We start from the raw sequence: 16936 nt of genomic DNA, 5'->3' as shown, positions 1-16936 counted from the left end.
CAAAAAAAGCAAAAGAACAAAAAAAGGGGGCACAACAACAATACAACAAGATCTAGCTATCACTGCGTCAACTTGATGAAGAAATATATAATCAACATTGTTTAACTGAAGAATCACGATAATAAATCACAGTGCATTAAGTGCCCACCATAGTCTTAAGACCTGTGTTTAACGTGCCCAAGCCCATACTTTTGAGAGCACCATGTGAGCACCTGTGTGTGTACACGTGCTTGTTTATGTAAGGTTTCTCTATAGGAGCGTCCAACAGAGAGTGTGAGGGACCACAGATCCGCCCCCCAAAGATGCGCAGGAGACGGGGGGAGCTCCAAGTCCCAGAGATCCAGGCGCTGCCCAAGAACACAGGAACCCCAAGGAGACTGCAACCAGAAAGGCCCCCGCCCCCCTCGAGAGACACAGAGGATCGCCCCAGGGGGCCACAACCAGCAGCCGGCAGAGTCCCGGGAGACATCAGCGGCAAGCCCACAGGCCCGCCCGCAGCATCCCACCGCCTAGCCGGCCGAGCCCGGGACCCAGCAACCCGGGACCCAGGGGCGACCACCCCCGCCGGGGACCCAGCAGAGCCCAGGGACCCAGACCCAGCCAGGCAGCCACCGGGATCTATCAGGCAGATGCCAAAATCTTAAACCCCTAGACCCGGTTGCCACGAACACTCAGGCAGACCAAGGCACAAACCCTCACACCAGGTGTGGCAGGGGGAGGGGGGACACAGATCTATATCATCAAGAGAAGTTCAAGGAGAGGGGAGGAGTCAAAGGTCCCACCTGACATATACAGTCATACACAAACACAGTCACACACTCCCTCCCCCATGCTCACACATGCACATACAACCCAAGACTTACAAAGATGCACGCCGGACACCCACTTATGCTCCCCATACACACCCTATTCACTCTGGTCCCGGTACTGCTGCACATGGGGTACAACCATCACCGGTAACCAGAGTTTGACCCTTTCTGCTGGGGTGCTGATGAGCAGGCTCCCCCGCCCAACGCTGAGCACAGCAACCCACCACCCCAGACCCCAACCAGACGGCCAGATCTCCCTCCTAGCCTCCAGCCCCAGGAAGCCAAGCAACAACAGAGGTGGCTAAGACCCCTAGTCTCCCTCCGCCTGCTCCAATATAGTGTTGTGTGATCATGAGGTGTATTCCATGGCTGTGGTGAGCGGGCATTGTCTGGCCTATGCCAGCTGATGCCAGCTGATGCCACCGCACCACCCCACTTACACCCTCAGCCCTCGGTGTCTAAGTGCGGTTTAAAATTGGAAGTGGGCACCGGCACCCGGGAGGAGGCTGAGAAATCCCCCTGCCAAATGCCGTTGAATGTGCTCACATTGATCTGAAGTGGAAGCGGAGGCTATATCAAGTGCAATATGATCTAACAAAAGATTTCTATACTGGTTAATGCAGAGAGTTTCTCTATTTTTCCAATTCAAGAGGATAGTTTTCTTAGCGATGCATATGGCAGTCAGAACCATGTGAACCACAGATGTTTCAATCGGGACATCGTCCAGGTTTCCCAGTAAACAAAGAGAGGGGGTGGTTGGGATATGACATTTCAGAGACTTTGACAGGTCTTCACACACTCTACCCCAAAATTCCTGGACAGGTGGGCAGGACCACAGTGCATGAATGTAATTGTCAGGAACGTTGTTTGTGCAGTGTGTACAGGTGTCAGACGACACAAACCCCATCCTGAACATCCGATGACCTGTATAGTGTACTCGGTGTAGAATTTTGTACTGAATTAATTGTAAATTGGAGTGTCTGATCATTTTAAAAGTTTTTAAACAAGTTTGGGACCAGAAGTTCTGGTCAGAGCTGACTGATAGATCCACCTCCCATTTTTCAATAGGGATTACTATTCTATCGTCTATTTTGGACAGTGTCTTATATACTTTAGACAGTAGTTTGGGGGGTTTGAGATTATAGAACTCTAATACCCTTGGTGGTGTTTGTAATTCTATTTTATTGAGCTTAAATTTTTGTTTGACTACAGATTTAATTTGGTGATATTCTAAAAAGCTATTCTTATCTATTCCAGATTGGGAGACTATTCTATTAAATGGGATGAAGTCCAATCCTTCATATATGTGTTCCAGGTATAGGATTTCTTTATTTTTCCAGTCCGGAAGGTTCATCATTTTATTATTTTACAAAATATCAGGATATTCCAGATAGGTGTGCGTCTGCATGGTACTAGTGAAGACGCTGTCATTTTAAGATACTCCCACCATGCTGTCAGAGAGGTGCTGATACTAATACTTTTGATGCCTTCGTGTTTTCTTATGCTTGAGCTAATAAATGGTAAGTCTGAAAGCTCTATCGTATTGCAAAGTGTCTGTTCTATATCTAACCAGGACTCGTCTAATGGGTTATCTTGCAACCATCTTGGTATATTTTGCAGCCTGTTGGTTAAAGCCGGGCATACACTGTGCGACTTTTTCACTTTTTTGAGCCGATTTTCCAGTCGTGCGAGAATCCACGACATCGGGGCGAGTTTTGCGCCGAGCGGTCGTGTAGTGTACAGGGGGTTACGAGAGGCGATTAACACCACGTGACCAGCTGCCGATCAGCAGTCGTGAGGTCGCACGGACTTCTGGCGTGTTTAATATTTTGCTCGTCCCTCGTGAGGGTATCGCACTGTTGAAGCGGCGCTGCGAGCAGCTGCGACCCAAAATGTACCAGAACCGCTCACGGCGCATGCGCAATCCTGCATCAACGCCGCTCGCTCGCTATTTCCCTAATAACACACGTTGTTCGTTTTTGTTTCTACACGTTTTTTACTCACAAAGATTGTCAAGAAAGCGTGTTTGTCGTGTTCATGTCAAATTAAACTGATCACTAAACACCGTTTTACTCATCCAACCCCCATAAATCCCTGTGTCCTCCTGCAGCACTCCCGAAGGACAGGCAAAACAAGACAAAAAAGTCTGACGTGTTGAGTAAAGACAGACGTACAGTGTGAGCAGTCAGGTCGCATGCGAGAACTGGGTCGTACAGTGTGAGCACATGACTCGTGAGATCTGCTCTGCGAGGATGTCGTACAGTTTGAGCTGAAGCTGAATGCTGCGAGTGAAAAAGTCGCACAGTGTCCGCCTGGCTTTAGAAATAATAATAAAAGTTGGGCAGATGCAGTCCTCTGTCTTTGGTCTTCTGAAGCGTTTTTAAGCTAATTCGTGGAGGTTTATCCTGCCAAAGGAATTTGGTAATTGAGGAGTCCAGAGATTTAAACCAGTCAGCTGGTAGTTTGTTTGGGATCATTGAAAATAAGTAATTTATTCTGGGTAAGACCATCATTTTAATTGTAGCAACTCTCCCCATGAGTGATATTGGTAAGGATTTCCATCTTGCAAGATCATCTTCCACTTTCTTTAAAAGTGGGATGTAGTTTAGTTTGGTTAGATCTGCTAACTTGGGAGATACATAAATTCCCAGGTATGTGATATTCCCTGACACCAATTGTGTATAAAGTAAATTGACAAAAGAGAAATTAATTGGTAGAACTGTGGATTTTAACCAGTTTATAGATTAATCTGAAACTCTGGAAAAAGAGTTTATCAGTTCTATTGCTTGGGAGAGAGAGGATTGAGAATTCTGGAGAAAGAGTAAAACATCATCTGCATAAAGACTGATCTTATGTTCTATTTTCTTACACTTTATCCCTTTAATATCTGTTGTTTGCCTAATTGCTGTTGCTAGTGGTTCGATAAAGATAGCAAACAGTGAGGGGAGAGTGGGCATCCCTGCCTGGTCCCCCTCTGAAGACAGAAGCTAGCTGATATTTGGTCGTTCGTCCTGACACATGCTGTTGGTGAACTGTATAATGTTTGTAGCCAGTTTATGAAGTTCCCAAAACCAAATTTATGTAAAGTTGCAAATAAGAACTTCCAGTTAACTCTATCAAAAGCCTTTTCTGCATCTAGAGATAATATACTAGTTTCTATGTTTCTACTGTAAGAGAAATCTATCAAATTAAGTAATCTACGTGAGTTTGTGGGTGACTGTCTACCCTTAATGAAACCAGTTTGGTCAGGGTGTATTATGAAGGGGGTTACCTTCTCTAATCTTTTTGCCAGGGCTTTACAAATTATTTTGAGATCAACATTAATAAGAGAAATTGGGCGATAGCTGGTAGGAAATGCCGGGTCTTTGCCTGGTTTTAACAAGAGACTAATATTGGCTGAGTTCATGTTTGGCTGTAATCTGCCGCTCTCTTCGATTTCCCTCACCTTTCTGAAAAATGTTGGAGCCAGAATGATCCAGAATTCTTTGTAGAATTCTACTGGGAACCCGTCTGGACCTGGAGCTTTCCTATTCGTCATGGATTTAAGGGCTTCCTGGAGCTCCGCTGATGTTAGTGGCGAGTCCAGGACTGTAACTTGGCTGTCTGATAATTTAGGAAGTGTTATCCTGTCAAGGAACTCATCGATCTCGCTATCTGATGGGTTTATCTGTGGTGAGTACAAAGTTTGGTAAAAGTCTCTGAAGGTGTTGTTTATTCTTTCAGGGTCATATACTATATTCCCGGTTGAGTCTTTAACAGCAGATATGGTAGTTTTCTCTTTATTTATTTTTAACTGGCTAGCTAAAAATTACCTGATTTATTACTATGTTCAAAGTTTTCTATTCGTAGTCTTTGTGCTAAAAATTGTCTTTTTGTCAATAATTCCAAGAAGTTCTAGTTTAGCTTTACGTAATTTGCTCATTAACTCTTCTTCTGTGGATGCCTCTAAAGACTTAATGATTTCTTCTAACTCCTGAATACGTTTTTTCTCTGTTTTTTCTTATGTGATGAGAGATTATTTTACCTCTCATCACTGCCTTTCCTTGTGATTTTCAACATGTTTTTGGTGAAGAACGGCTAGAGCTTTTTTGCTTGTGCTTCCATTCTGCTTCACAAGCAGCGTTTCTAATTTTACTAATGTCAGTTGCCGAGTTACAACCAATCAGAATCAGGTTTTATTTCCATATGTGCCAAAATCACTACATTAGGAAATTGCTGCGGTACTTGGTGCCAGAAAAGAAAGATAAAAATAAGAGATAATCAAGTGTAGGAAGTAAGAATTTAATCAATGTAAAAATATAATATAAAGTGGCAACTCTACTGAGCCATTCTGAGTACCTAATTCAAATTCAAATTGCTAACACTAGCATACAAAGTCTGAGATGGTACGGCTCCCATCTTCCTGAATCCTCTTGCAAAGGCTTACGTCTCGGCCCGGCCGCTCCGGTCATCACAGGATCATCGGCTAGCGGTGCCTACACCACGCTCAGGACAATCCAGACTCTTCTCATGCATCGTTCCACAAATGTGGAATGACCTTCCGAGCACTACCAGAACAGCGGCTTCCTTTTCAATTTTCAAGAAACTCCTGAAGACCCTGCTCTTCGGAGAGCATCTTCTAAACTAGCACCCTCCCTGCACCCGTCCCCCCTCTCTACTGTCCTCTCCTTGTTCCCTCCTCTCCATGACTGATGTCACGTTGTTGTTGTTAGCCTCAAGGGCAACATGCCGATTATCACTTGTAAGTCGCTTTGGACAAAAGCGTCTGCTAAACACATAAACATAAACATAAACCTAGCCCTGAGCAGGTAGCCTGGCCTGCCACACTCGTCCTCTCTTTAGTTCTGCACAGAGAAAGAGTCTGGTAACTCACAGGCAGAACGGCACTTGAGGGGCGGGACTAGGCAGCTCAAAAACCAACCAGAAAAAAGATGGAAATGCCGACTGTACTGCTGTAGTTTTTTAGCTGTAGTTAAAAAAAAAAGGCGCACACGGCGCACACATCTTTTATTTTTCTTTAGAAGAAAGGCTTTTAGCGGGCCAGGATGTCTTGTAAAATGACTCTGAAATGGATGAGTTTTGCCTCTGCTTTCCTCTCCTGACCTCCACCCATGTTTGCTGATAACTTGTTATTGCATCATGTTTTTTCCCCCTCAACCCACCTCCATACCTTTGTGATATTCACCTATGGTCTCTTCTGCTCGTCTTGCGGTCCTGAGCTCATATTCCAGCTGAAACACTTCAGCCTTACTTAAATCATCAGTTCAGGCTACTTTAAATAAACATTAAGTATTTAAATAACGTAATCGTCTGTTGTTTATAAATGCCTTGACTTCTTTGCTTTCTGCTGTTTGTAGGGTGACCATGACCTTTAAAAGCAACAACATTTTCTTTTAAAACTTTCTCAAGACGTTCTGTCCGGATAAACTCAGAACCTGATCCTAAATGGCCTGCAGCTATTGTGCCTTCTAGGATTCTACAACCCCCCAAGGTGCTTCACAACACAGTCATTCACACATTCACACACTGGTGACAATGAGCTACGATGTAGCCACAGCTGCCCTGGGGCGCACGGACAGAGGTGAGGCCTGCCGAGCACAGGCACCACCGGTCCCTCCGACCAGCACCAGCATGCAGGGCGTGTTAAGTGTCTTGCCCAAGGACACAACGACAGCAGTTGTCTCCGGTGAGAGCTGGGATCAAACCTACAACCTTCCTATTACTGGATAACCCGCTCTACCTCCTGAGCCCCAAAAGTCTCGGGCTGTTTACCTTCATTACCTCTTCCATAAATCTCAGATCTGATGCTCCGAAGATGGACTCTAATTATTAAATGAGGGGTTTTATTTTCTTTTATTTAATATGTAAATTGCTCTGCTGTCTTATCTGCTATGCCACATCTCAAGCAATTTCTATCCTCATAAAATATAAGTTAAATAACTAAATGAATATTTTGGAGGAAGATTTCTCACACCCTAAAATAAACCATGTTAGTAACACCGACTCTGAGACAAGACCAGCAACCGTTAACAGAAGAAGCAGGATAGATGGATTAGACTGTGCTTTATTTTGATTGGTTGATGGTGTTGCTGTTTCAGAGGAAGACTTTGTGAAGCTACACGTTCCGCTTTCCTACCATCTGATCTGTAGCAGGTAGAAGCAGGTCCAATGACAGGTGCTGGGTCTGAATGAAGAACACACATTCTAACAGAAAACTGTCCTGTTGGTTCTGACTGTTCCTGTGAGAACATAGAAACACCTTCATGAGAACAACCACAGCGGTTCTGATCAGGAGTGTTTCTCTGTTAGGAGACAATTTCAGGTGAGAGAGGGAGAGAGAGAGAAAGGGGAGGGGAGAGGGAGAGAGAGAGAGGGGAGGGGGTAGAGACAGCATTAAGCTAGAAAACGGTTTTTGCTACTTCATCTCAGAGGGTCACATGATGATCTGGAACCTCTTCCTCATTCCTCACCCCTGTGCCCTGGTGGGACATCATTCTTAGCCTCTGCCTGTTGATGCATTTCTCCTGTGATGTCACTTCCTCTGAAGTCACTTGATGTGATGAAGAGCACTCTAAACTCTTCCCCCTTTCATAAGTTAATTTGCTGTAGGTGACTTTGAAGGCAGTTGTTGGGAGGCTCCGCCTTCTGGAAAGGGGGGCTGGTGTGGAAGAGGAAAGAAGATAAGAAAGAGAGGAAAGGGAGGAGGAGGACAGGAGGAGCATTGCCTTTGAGCCTCTTTGATGGGGGGCTGTGAAGGTGCACAAAACTGGTGGTCCGATACCCTTCCTTTGCTCCTCCTTCTCCTCCCCTTCCTGGCCGGTTCTGGCCCAGAACGAGTGTCTCCTGCGGGAGTCCAGGGACCGCTGGCGAGGTCGAGGTAAAGTGAAGGAGCTGAGCACCTCCTTCTGGTTGGAAAACCAGGAAGGACTGAAGGTCAGTGGTAGTGAGTGTCTGTTGGAGGATGAAAGATGAGGTGCCTCTGGCTGCTCCTGGTATATACTGAAGACTGCACCCCCTCTTCCATCGCTGCCCCGCCTGTTGCTGGCAGATTCCCTTGATAAAAGGAGGGAGGCGGAACAAGTCCATGGCTTTGAGTTCAAGCTCTTAGGTTGGACAAAGTTAAAAAGCCCATTGTGCGGACTGGCTGATGGTGGATGGGCGGAGCCAGAGGATGATGGGTGGGGCTTGTGAATGCTGTGGAGGTCAATGACGGTAGAATAAATGTCCTGCAAATTGATGACCTTTGTCTTCCTGTCACGGTTCTCATGCAGGACGGCGTTGGCACAGATGAAGAGGAAGATCCCTATTCCCATGATGAGTGGGCCGAGCACCTTCAGCCTATCAGAATACAGATATCTGCAAAGACAGGTCACACAGCCAGTCAGAGACCTTAACATGTCACACTGGACAGAGCTCCTGATAGCGCTGTAAGAAAAGCTGATCTCAGATCAGAAACCTGCTACCTGTCCAGGAACTCCTGCAGGAAGCTGCGGGGAAGCTGCGGGGTTGTCTCGTTGATGGTTTCTGTTTGGTTCAAAAAGGTATATTCCCCCTTGTTATCATTCTGTCCTTGTCTGCCGTTTCCCTGGTCTCCCTCTGGCTCCTCCCCTTCACTCACCTCTTTCTGAATTAGACAAAAAAAACCCTTCAGAGGCGCATCAGCAACATCAAAGCAGGACTCTGTTGTCAACCCAAATACCAACGGTGTGAAAAGAAAAGCTGCAGTACAGGTGAAACTAGAAAAACTAGAATCTGGCACAAAATTTCATTTTTGTCAGTAATCCAGCCTAAAAGGTGAAACTAACCTATGAGACGGACTCATCCCATGCCCAGCCAGATGTCTCAGCCTTTTGTTGTTATAACTGATGAATTACAGCTGATGAAAACCACACATTAAACATCTCAGATAATTGGAATATTGTGAAAAGGCTCATATTCTAGACTCATATTGTCTCTAATCAGCGAATGAATCTAGAACACCTGCAGAGGGTTCTTGGGCCTTTAGATGGTCTCTCAGTCTAAGCTGGATTTTGCACCATGTTCTCACTTTTCAGATTTCACCTGTACTGTCCTTAAACGATCCTGTTTTTAGGTAGGATGGGTTCGAGTCAGGAACGCTCTTACCTTGATGTCAGTGGGGGCAGATGTTGGGATGCTGGAAGACATTAAAGCCATAGCAGCACCCTCCTGTGGCTGAGTAATGGAGAACAGTCCATCACGAGGCCAGTAACCTAGAGCTGCCATAAGAACACCGACCAGTAGGACCAGGATGCCAAGAACCGCCACAAGACCCGATACAGAGCATACCTTCAACTTTCCCTTCACCACCACAATCTCACTAAGTCTAGTAAAAGACAGGAAATGACATCATCAGACATGGAAGTGTAACATGACTTCTGAGAGTGAGAGCTTATGAGTGTGTTCTACCTTTTTTTCTTGATCTTTTTCTTTGGTGGATGTGGTTTGGACCTCAGAGAGTCCTGTCGCCGTGCATTAATTCTAAGCAGGCCTCCTGTAGCAATCATCATGAACCACCAATCAGACAGCGGCTAAGCAGGTAATACCTGCCTATTGCCACCTCATGTGAATGGAGTTATCAGCCCCTGTCAAAGAGTAAAACAGACTGTCTGAGATCAGGGACCAGACCTGGAGAACCAGGGGTCATCAACCCCAGTCCTTGACGGTCCCCATCTAGCATGTTCCAGCTGTCCCTCTGCTCCAGCACACCTGATTCTGTGGCTGAATCACCTTTTCAGAAGCTCAACAAGACCCACAGAAGCCTGATGATCAACTGCTGATTACAAGCAGGTGTGTTGGAGCAGAGAAAACCTCTCAATGGGGGCCGTGGTCCTCCACACACCTGCAGTAAACAATTCATACCCACCAGGTTTATTCAGCCAATGAGACGTACTAGAAAACGTTCTCTTAAAATCTACAAAGATGTTCTTTAGGACGTAATGTCTACGTTCTAAAGCTACAGAGAGGGAGGAAAAGAGAAGTGTGTGAAGCATGTTGGAATTAGGGTCATTTCAATTCCCAGGAATCGTTCACCACTTTAGCAAACGATGCCCCTTATCAATCCCAGTCGGCGCAAATGACGTCACCGCATGCTACATAGCTTATGGAAGCAGGAAACATGGCGTCTAAGTGGCACAGCCACTTGAAAGTTTGGTTATTTTTTACAAGAGAGCATGACAACAGGGGAACTTGCAATAATTGCAAAGTGGATATTCCATCAAGAGAGGAAACACTACGATTATACAAAAGCCTTTGGGCACAAAATACACAATAACTTAGAGCTAATGACGTGTTTTGTGCCGCTCCGGACTAGTGAACATCAACGCAGCAACAGCAGTGATGTTCACACGTCCTCTCCTGTTAATACTGCAGGTAACTAACCAACTAACACTGTTAATCACATTAGCCTTATATACACACCCAGACACTAGCAGACTGCAGCTACAACAGTCTGACCTGTGGTGAGATTTTTCCCACTCTGCAAAAGGTGCAGCAACACGGCACCGAACAAGATGGCTGCCTTCACAGGGAGCATAAAGGAGAACATTTGGAAAGATCTTTCCAACCGATACAGGTACAACTGATTATTTATCATAAAGAAACTGACAACTATATGGCAGGAGCCGTGTGCAGTTAGTTTTATGCCACCTAGTTAACTATTTTGGAACTGAGCAATTGGATCGATGGACAGAATCGACAATGCCGTTGATATTGATAAACACTCATCAATTCCCACCCCTTGTTGGAATGGTTAGAGAAAAGTGTCATGTGCAATAAAAGGTTCAAGCATAAAGGTGTGCATGTGAGCTTTTGGCTCCAGGATGCCTTGGGCTGCAGCTCAATGATCAACTTTGTTGTCGTCTCATCTGATCTGCGGCCGCATGCCTTAGACACTCGAGTGAAGAGAAAGGCGGAGCTGTCAACTGATCCCTACCTGGTGGTGAGTTGGCTTCAATGGTGGCAGGTGATAGGTACTGGAGTTCCGACTGCCCGTGCTACTCGTCCATATGCGCTACTTTGGGGAAATGCGCAGACTGACTATTACATCACAGGATGTTCAGCTGAAGAGACGCGCTACCTCTGGAAGTTGTTATATCACTGCTTGTTGTATGTTTACCTGAAAGTTAACTTGTAAATGGCTTGTAAAATATTGTTGTCATTATGATACTGCAAACAAGAAATTTCTCCCATTGTTTACAGTCATTCACAGAATCGTGACAATCACGGTCTTTTTCACAAGTAAATCATGACAAACACTGTTTGTTTATGCTAATAATTATACTACAATTCTATATTTTTCAGTAATATCACCTATTTAAAAAATACGTGCTTAATAGGCGTGTTACTGTACACAAGAGCAAAACTGCCGTAACGCGCTGTTGTAGGAAGATTCAACAAGGAAGCACAGATAGTCAGAACACCGGTGTGAGAAATTCTGTTCCCCTGAAATATTCTGTTCCTCACGTCGGATGGTCGAACTTCAGACTATCTTTAAACCATTTGTGATCAACTTTTACGGGAAAATGACTTAATATAATAATGTCATGTGTAACTCATATTTGTTGGTACGTAGGGCAAAGTACAGCAATGGACGACTGTTTACTCAGGTCAAAAGATTTAACACTGGAGCTTGTGATGTGGAAAAAAGCTCAACAGTGGTTCAAAACAAATAATCTTAATTAAACAGAAAAGCATAAACAAAGCAACAATTTACACTGACAAAACATTCATGAATGAAAACAAAGTACACAAAGAAAACAACAAAAAAATCCTTATTTTCCAAAGTTCATCTGGTTCCTTTTTTGGGGGGGTCCAGGAAAGAATTATTCAACTTCCACGTAAGAAAGCATTCAAAGTCTTGGGTTCAGTTCAGTTGAGGCTCGCCACTCTCATAGAAAGCTCTGGGTCTATATAAAAGCCTGACCGTTTATCCTGAATTCCTATGCTGATTCATCTGGTTTCTCCGGTCTCACTCCAAAGAGTGGGCACATATAAACCTCAAGCATCCAAAGTGGTAAGAAGCATCTTGCTTAACAGAATGCAAAGAAAAATCCAAACGATCCAAATGATTAGGGAATCCGAGTCCTCTAAGCCATAGACAGCAGTCAGAACCAGAGAACCGGAACATCATATTGGGTCAGTTATGTCCTGTGGCGCTCCTAGCAAACAGCTCAGGTATTGCAGGTCTGGATAACATGGGTTACACATGCTTCTGACGTTTTATTTAACCTATATGTCCTCCTAAAAACAACAAATAAGTATAGTAAAAACATAGTTGTTTTGTTAGTTTTCTTATTTTATTTTGCAGTTTTGTGTTCTTTTTACCTCAGAGAGAATCATAGTCGCATGAGAATTGTGTCATATTTGTTCACCCTAACCAGACAGAATAGAATCCGCCACGAGCAACTCTTTTCCAGCAGGTTTGATTATCATTTTTGAAAGTTATGTAAAAGGATGTAATCTCACTTAGATTAACCATCTTTTATTTGAGGTTGTTTAGTCCTCTCAGAATGGACAATAAGTCCTGTAAATTAGTAAATATTTGTACTTGATTTGCCAACGTTATTAGGAGAAACAGAATATTTTAGGGAAACAAAATTTCTCTCAACACTAGCAGTCCAAGCAGAATGCAGCTCAGGTGGTTGCAAAGGCAAAAACCCGGGCGAGGGAGAAGTTCGGTGAGACCATGGAGCACAACTTCCATCCGGCTTCGAGGACATTCTGGTCCACCATCTGGAACCTCAGAAGGGGAAAGCAGTGCACTACCAACACTGTTTATAGTGGGGATGGTGTGCTTCTGACCTCAACTCGGGACATTGTGGATCGGCGGGCAGAGTATTTTGAAGACCTCCTTAATCCCACCAGCACGTCTTCCAGTGAGGAAGCAGAGTCCAGGGACTTTGGGTTGAGCTCTCCAATCTCTGGTGATGAGGTCACTGAGGTGGTCAAAAAATTCCTCGGTGGCAATGCTCTAGGGAAGGATGAGATCGCCCATAGTTCCTTAAGGCTCTGGATGTTGTGGGGCTGTGTTGGCTGACACGGCTCTGCAATATCACGTGGACATCGGGAGCAGTTCCACTAGATTGGCAGTTTGGGGTGGTGCCGGTACCCTTATTTAAAACAGGGGACCGTTGAGTGGTTTCCGTCTAGAGGAGATCACACTACTGAGCCTCCCTGTTAAAGTCTTTTCATTTATTCTGAAGAGGAGGATCTGTCGAATAGTAGAACTTTGGATTTAGGAGAAGCAATGTGGTTTTTTTCCTGGCCGTGAAACACTGGACCAGCTCTGTACCTTGGGGGGGGGGGGGGGGGGGGGGGGAGTGCACCCGACCAATCTACAAATGTTTTGGAGATTTGGAGAAGGCGTTCGTCCATGTCCCTTGAGGGTCCTGTGAAGGGTACTTCACATCACAGTGAGGGAAAGATGGAGCACGAAGAAGAAGAAGAAGAAGAAGAAGAAAATATCATTTCTATAGCACCTCTCAAGATAAAAATCACGAGGTGCTTCACAAAAACAAAAAAAGTAAAAATAAAAAAAGGAATTTAGAAAATGGTTAAACATATATTTAAAGTGAGCAAAAATAAACAATTGTGATAAAAACATGTTAAGAAAGAGAGAGAGTGAACAGGAAAGAGGGAAACCAGTGGATCGTGAGGAAGGTGGAATAGGTGGGGAGAGCAGAAAAAAGAGAGAGAGGTGAAGAAGGTCATACAAAAGCCAGCTTGAACAAGTGAGTCTTCAGCTGCTTTTTAAAGGAGACCACTGAGTCCACTGATCTCAGGCTCAGGGGGAGAGAGGTCCAGAGTCTGGGGGCCACAGCAGCAGATGATCTGTCACCTTTGACCTTTAGCCTGGTGCTGCACAACCAGTAGGCTTTTGGGCCATTCCCATCTGTACCGGGTCGGCCCGGGCCGGGTGGCGTAGGTTGTTTACATATCTGGGTGGCCTGGTATTTTTACGGGCCAACCAAGGCTCATTCTAAGCCCTCTTCTCGAGGGGGTCTGCTTCAGGCCGACCAGGGCCAACACACCCACTGCTGACAGCAAATTCACACCTTCCATTAGAGCAAGCCTCTGATTGGTGGGTAGAATCAGCCCACATGGGCTTAAGGCAAGGATGTGTGGAATCAACCGGGCCAGGCTGGGGCCGACTGGGGCTACCCGGCCCGGGCCGACCCGGTACAGATGGGAATGGCCCATTTGATCACTGGACCTCAGGGACCTGCTGGGGGTGTAGGGACTAAGAAGATCACCAATGTAAGATGGTGCTTGTCCATGTAAGGCCCTATAGACCAGAACCAGGATCTTGAAATGAACCCTGGAGTTGACTGGCAGCCAGTGAAGCTGGAGGAGAAGCGGGGTGATGTGGGTGTGTTTGGAGGACTTGGTCAGAAGCCGAGCACAGGCGTTCTGAACCACCTGTAGACGGTTCAGGGAGGTTCTGCTCAGACACGTGAAAAGAGAGTTACAGTAGTCTAAGCGTGAGGAGATGAAGGTGTGGAGAACTGTCTCAAGTTCAGAGCGGGACAGAATGGGACTCAGCTTAGCAACGTTCCTGAGATGGAAGAAGGAAGAGCCAACAAGAGAACTGACATGAGAATCCAGGGTGAGAGCTGGGTCAAAGGTCACGCCAAGATTCCTGACAGAAGGTTTGGTGTGAGAAGCAAGCTGACCAAGAGAGTCTCTGACTTTGGGAACCAGCTTGTCTGGGGCACAGATGAGGATCTCAGTCTTATCTTCATTCAGCTGAAGAAAGCTCCCACCATCCAGGTTTTGATAGAGTCTAAGCAGGTGTGTAACAGCTGCAGCTTAGACATCTCATGGGGCTTAAAGGAGATGAACAGTTGGATGTCATCTGCATAAAGATGGTAGGAGATTCCTTTGAAGGAGCTCAGGATGTGCTGAAGAGGAAGCAAATAGAGGAGGAAGAGTAGAGGCCCCAGCACAGAACCTTGTGGGACACCATGGGTAAGGGAGGTGGTGGAGGACCTAAACTTGGAGACGGCCACAGAAAAGGAGCGCTCAGAGAGATAAGAGGAGAACCACTCCAGAGCAGATCCTGATAGGCCTACCCAGTCTCTCAGCCTCTCCAGTAGCAGGTGATGGTCAACAATGTCAAAGGCTGCAGTCAGGTCCAGCAGGACCAGAACAGAACAGTCCCCTGCATCACTGTGGGTCAGAAGGTCATTAGAGACCCTAAGAAGAGCTGTTTCAGTAGAATGAGCTCTACGATAACCTGACTGGAAGCTATCATAGATGTTATGTTCATCAAGAGCAGCTGTGAGTTGTTTAGCCACAACCTTTTCCAAGATCTTGGAGATGAACGGAAGTTTAGAGATGGGTCTGAAGCTGCTATGGAGAGAGGGGTCCAGACTCGGTTTTTTAAGAAGCGGGTGGATTACAGCGTTCTTAAAGTAAGCAGGGACCTGACCAGAGACCAGAGAAGCATTAATTATAGAGAGCGCGCTGGGACCAATGGACTGAAAAGCACTTTTAAACAAAGGTGAGGGTAAGATGTGGAGGGGCACTACATCAATAGACGGATTGGTACTGCATCTGCAGTGATGTGGGTGTTGTACTGACCTGTCACTGTGAAGAGAGAACTGAGCCGGAAGGCAAAGCTTTGATTTGCCAGTTGATCTATGTATGTTCCCATCCTAGCCTATGGTCACAAGCTTTGGGTAGTGACAAAAGAAGGAGATTGCGGATACAAGTGGATGAAATTAATTTTCGCTGTAGGGTGTCTGGGCTCTCCCTTAGATTTAGGGTGAGAAGCTCAGCCATCTACGAGGGGCTCAGAGTAGATCTGCTGCTCCTCCACATCGAGAAGAGCTAATTGAGGTGGCTTGCGCATCTGATTAGGATGCTTCCTGGACGCCTCCTTGATGAGGTTTTCTGGGTACGTCCAACTGGGAGGAGACCTAAAGGGAGACCCAGGACACGCTGGAGGGACTATGTCTCTTGCCTGACCAGAGAACACCTTGGGATTCCCCTGGAAGATGTGACCCAAGTGGCTGAGCAGAGGGAAGTCTGGGCCTCTCTGCTTTAGCTACTGACCCCGTGACCCAACCGTGACTATACGGGAGAAAGTGGATGGGTGTGATTAAAGGGTTTCAGCCATCTACGAGGGGCTCAGAGTAGATCTGCTAGGCGACTTTCGGCGCCATCTCGGACGGCAGCCTGTCTAACATGCTCTCTGCAGTTGAAAAACTACTTTCCCCTTTCGTTCTTTTTTTGTGTTTTTTTAGTTACTTCTTGTGTAGTCGAGAAGTTTTTTCTTTTTGTGCTGTTTGGATGTGAAACTCGGCGCAAAACAACTGAGATTACCGCGACGCCACGCTGCCCCTTTGTCTTTAGCCGCGACCAGTTGCTGGGGCTAAGACAGCACAGCCATGTCGGCGTTCAGCATGAGATTCCCGCGGTGATCAAGAGGAACTACCGTGGCTGCAGAGCGGGGAAAATGCGAAGACTGAGGAGGAAAAGATTCTGTCCTGCTCTCCCGTCTGTGGTTACTGGCAATGTCAGATCGCTGGCTAATAAGATGGAGGAGATCGCGACGCTAACAAGGACAGAGAAAGTTTTCCGAGAATGCAGTGTTATGTGTTACTCTCTATCATGGACAACCCCTCCCACCCCATGCATGCCCACATGATAGACCACCGAAGCACACGCAGCAAAAGACTCATTGCCCCGAAATGCAGAACTGACTGCCACAGGAAATCCTTCATACCGGTGGCAATAGGATTGTTTAACTCTTCCTCACCCTGTAGGTGATTCTCCTAATACCAGTGGCGGTTGGCCAGTAGAGGGCGATAGGGCGCCGCCCTCCCAGTTTCCCCTGTGTTTTTAATTTTTATTTAAAAAAGTAAATAAATAAAATTAACAATAATCACATATTCTAAGTTAATTGTGTGTTTTGTAACAAAAATAAATCATATATATATATTTCTATATTGGTCTCTGCCGAGCTCTGCCGAGCGGTGGAGGCTGTGGGCTGTGTTTCAGTCGCCCAAATGGGACGAGACCAGTCGTCCAATTGCTGACAAGAAAATCAAAGGGTAGGAATGGGAATGTATCCAATCAGCGTCAACGTTGTTTCAGAAGCATGA

General features: G+C 45.8%; 1 protein-coding gene across 1 annotated transcript in view; it reads right to left on the bottom strand.

The window, feature by feature from the left end:
• Positions 1 to 6855: 6855 nt before the first annotated feature.
• Positions 6856 to 16936, bottom strand: part of LOC107372971 (transmembrane protein 200C) — a 12760-nt gene continuing 2679 nt past the window's right edge. Inside the window, exons 2-5 of the mRNA XM_015941160.3 lie at positions 9237 to 9412; positions 8934 to 9153; positions 8273 to 8433; positions 6856 to 8165 (exon numbers count right to left, since the gene is read on the bottom strand). Coding sequence (XP_015796646.3) covers positions 7235 to 8165; positions 8273 to 8433; positions 8934 to 9153; positions 9237 to 9337 — 1413 coding nt within the window. The 5' untranslated portion in view covers positions 9338 to 9412 and the 3' untranslated portion in view covers positions 6856 to 7234. The remainder of the gene's footprint in view (positions 8166 to 8272; positions 8434 to 8933; positions 9154 to 9236; positions 9413 to 16936) is intronic.

The sequence above is a fragment of the Nothobranchius furzeri genome, chromosome 7, assembly GCF_043380555.1.
Source record: "Nothobranchius furzeri strain GRZ-AD chromosome 7, NfurGRZ-RIMD1, whole genome shotgun sequence".
Taxonomy (NCBI): domain Eukaryota; kingdom Metazoa; phylum Chordata; class Actinopteri; order Cyprinodontiformes; family Nothobranchiidae; genus Nothobranchius; species Nothobranchius furzeri.
The sequence above is the reverse complement of the archived record's forward strand: the minus strand, read 5'-3'. Positions and strand labels throughout refer to the sequence as shown.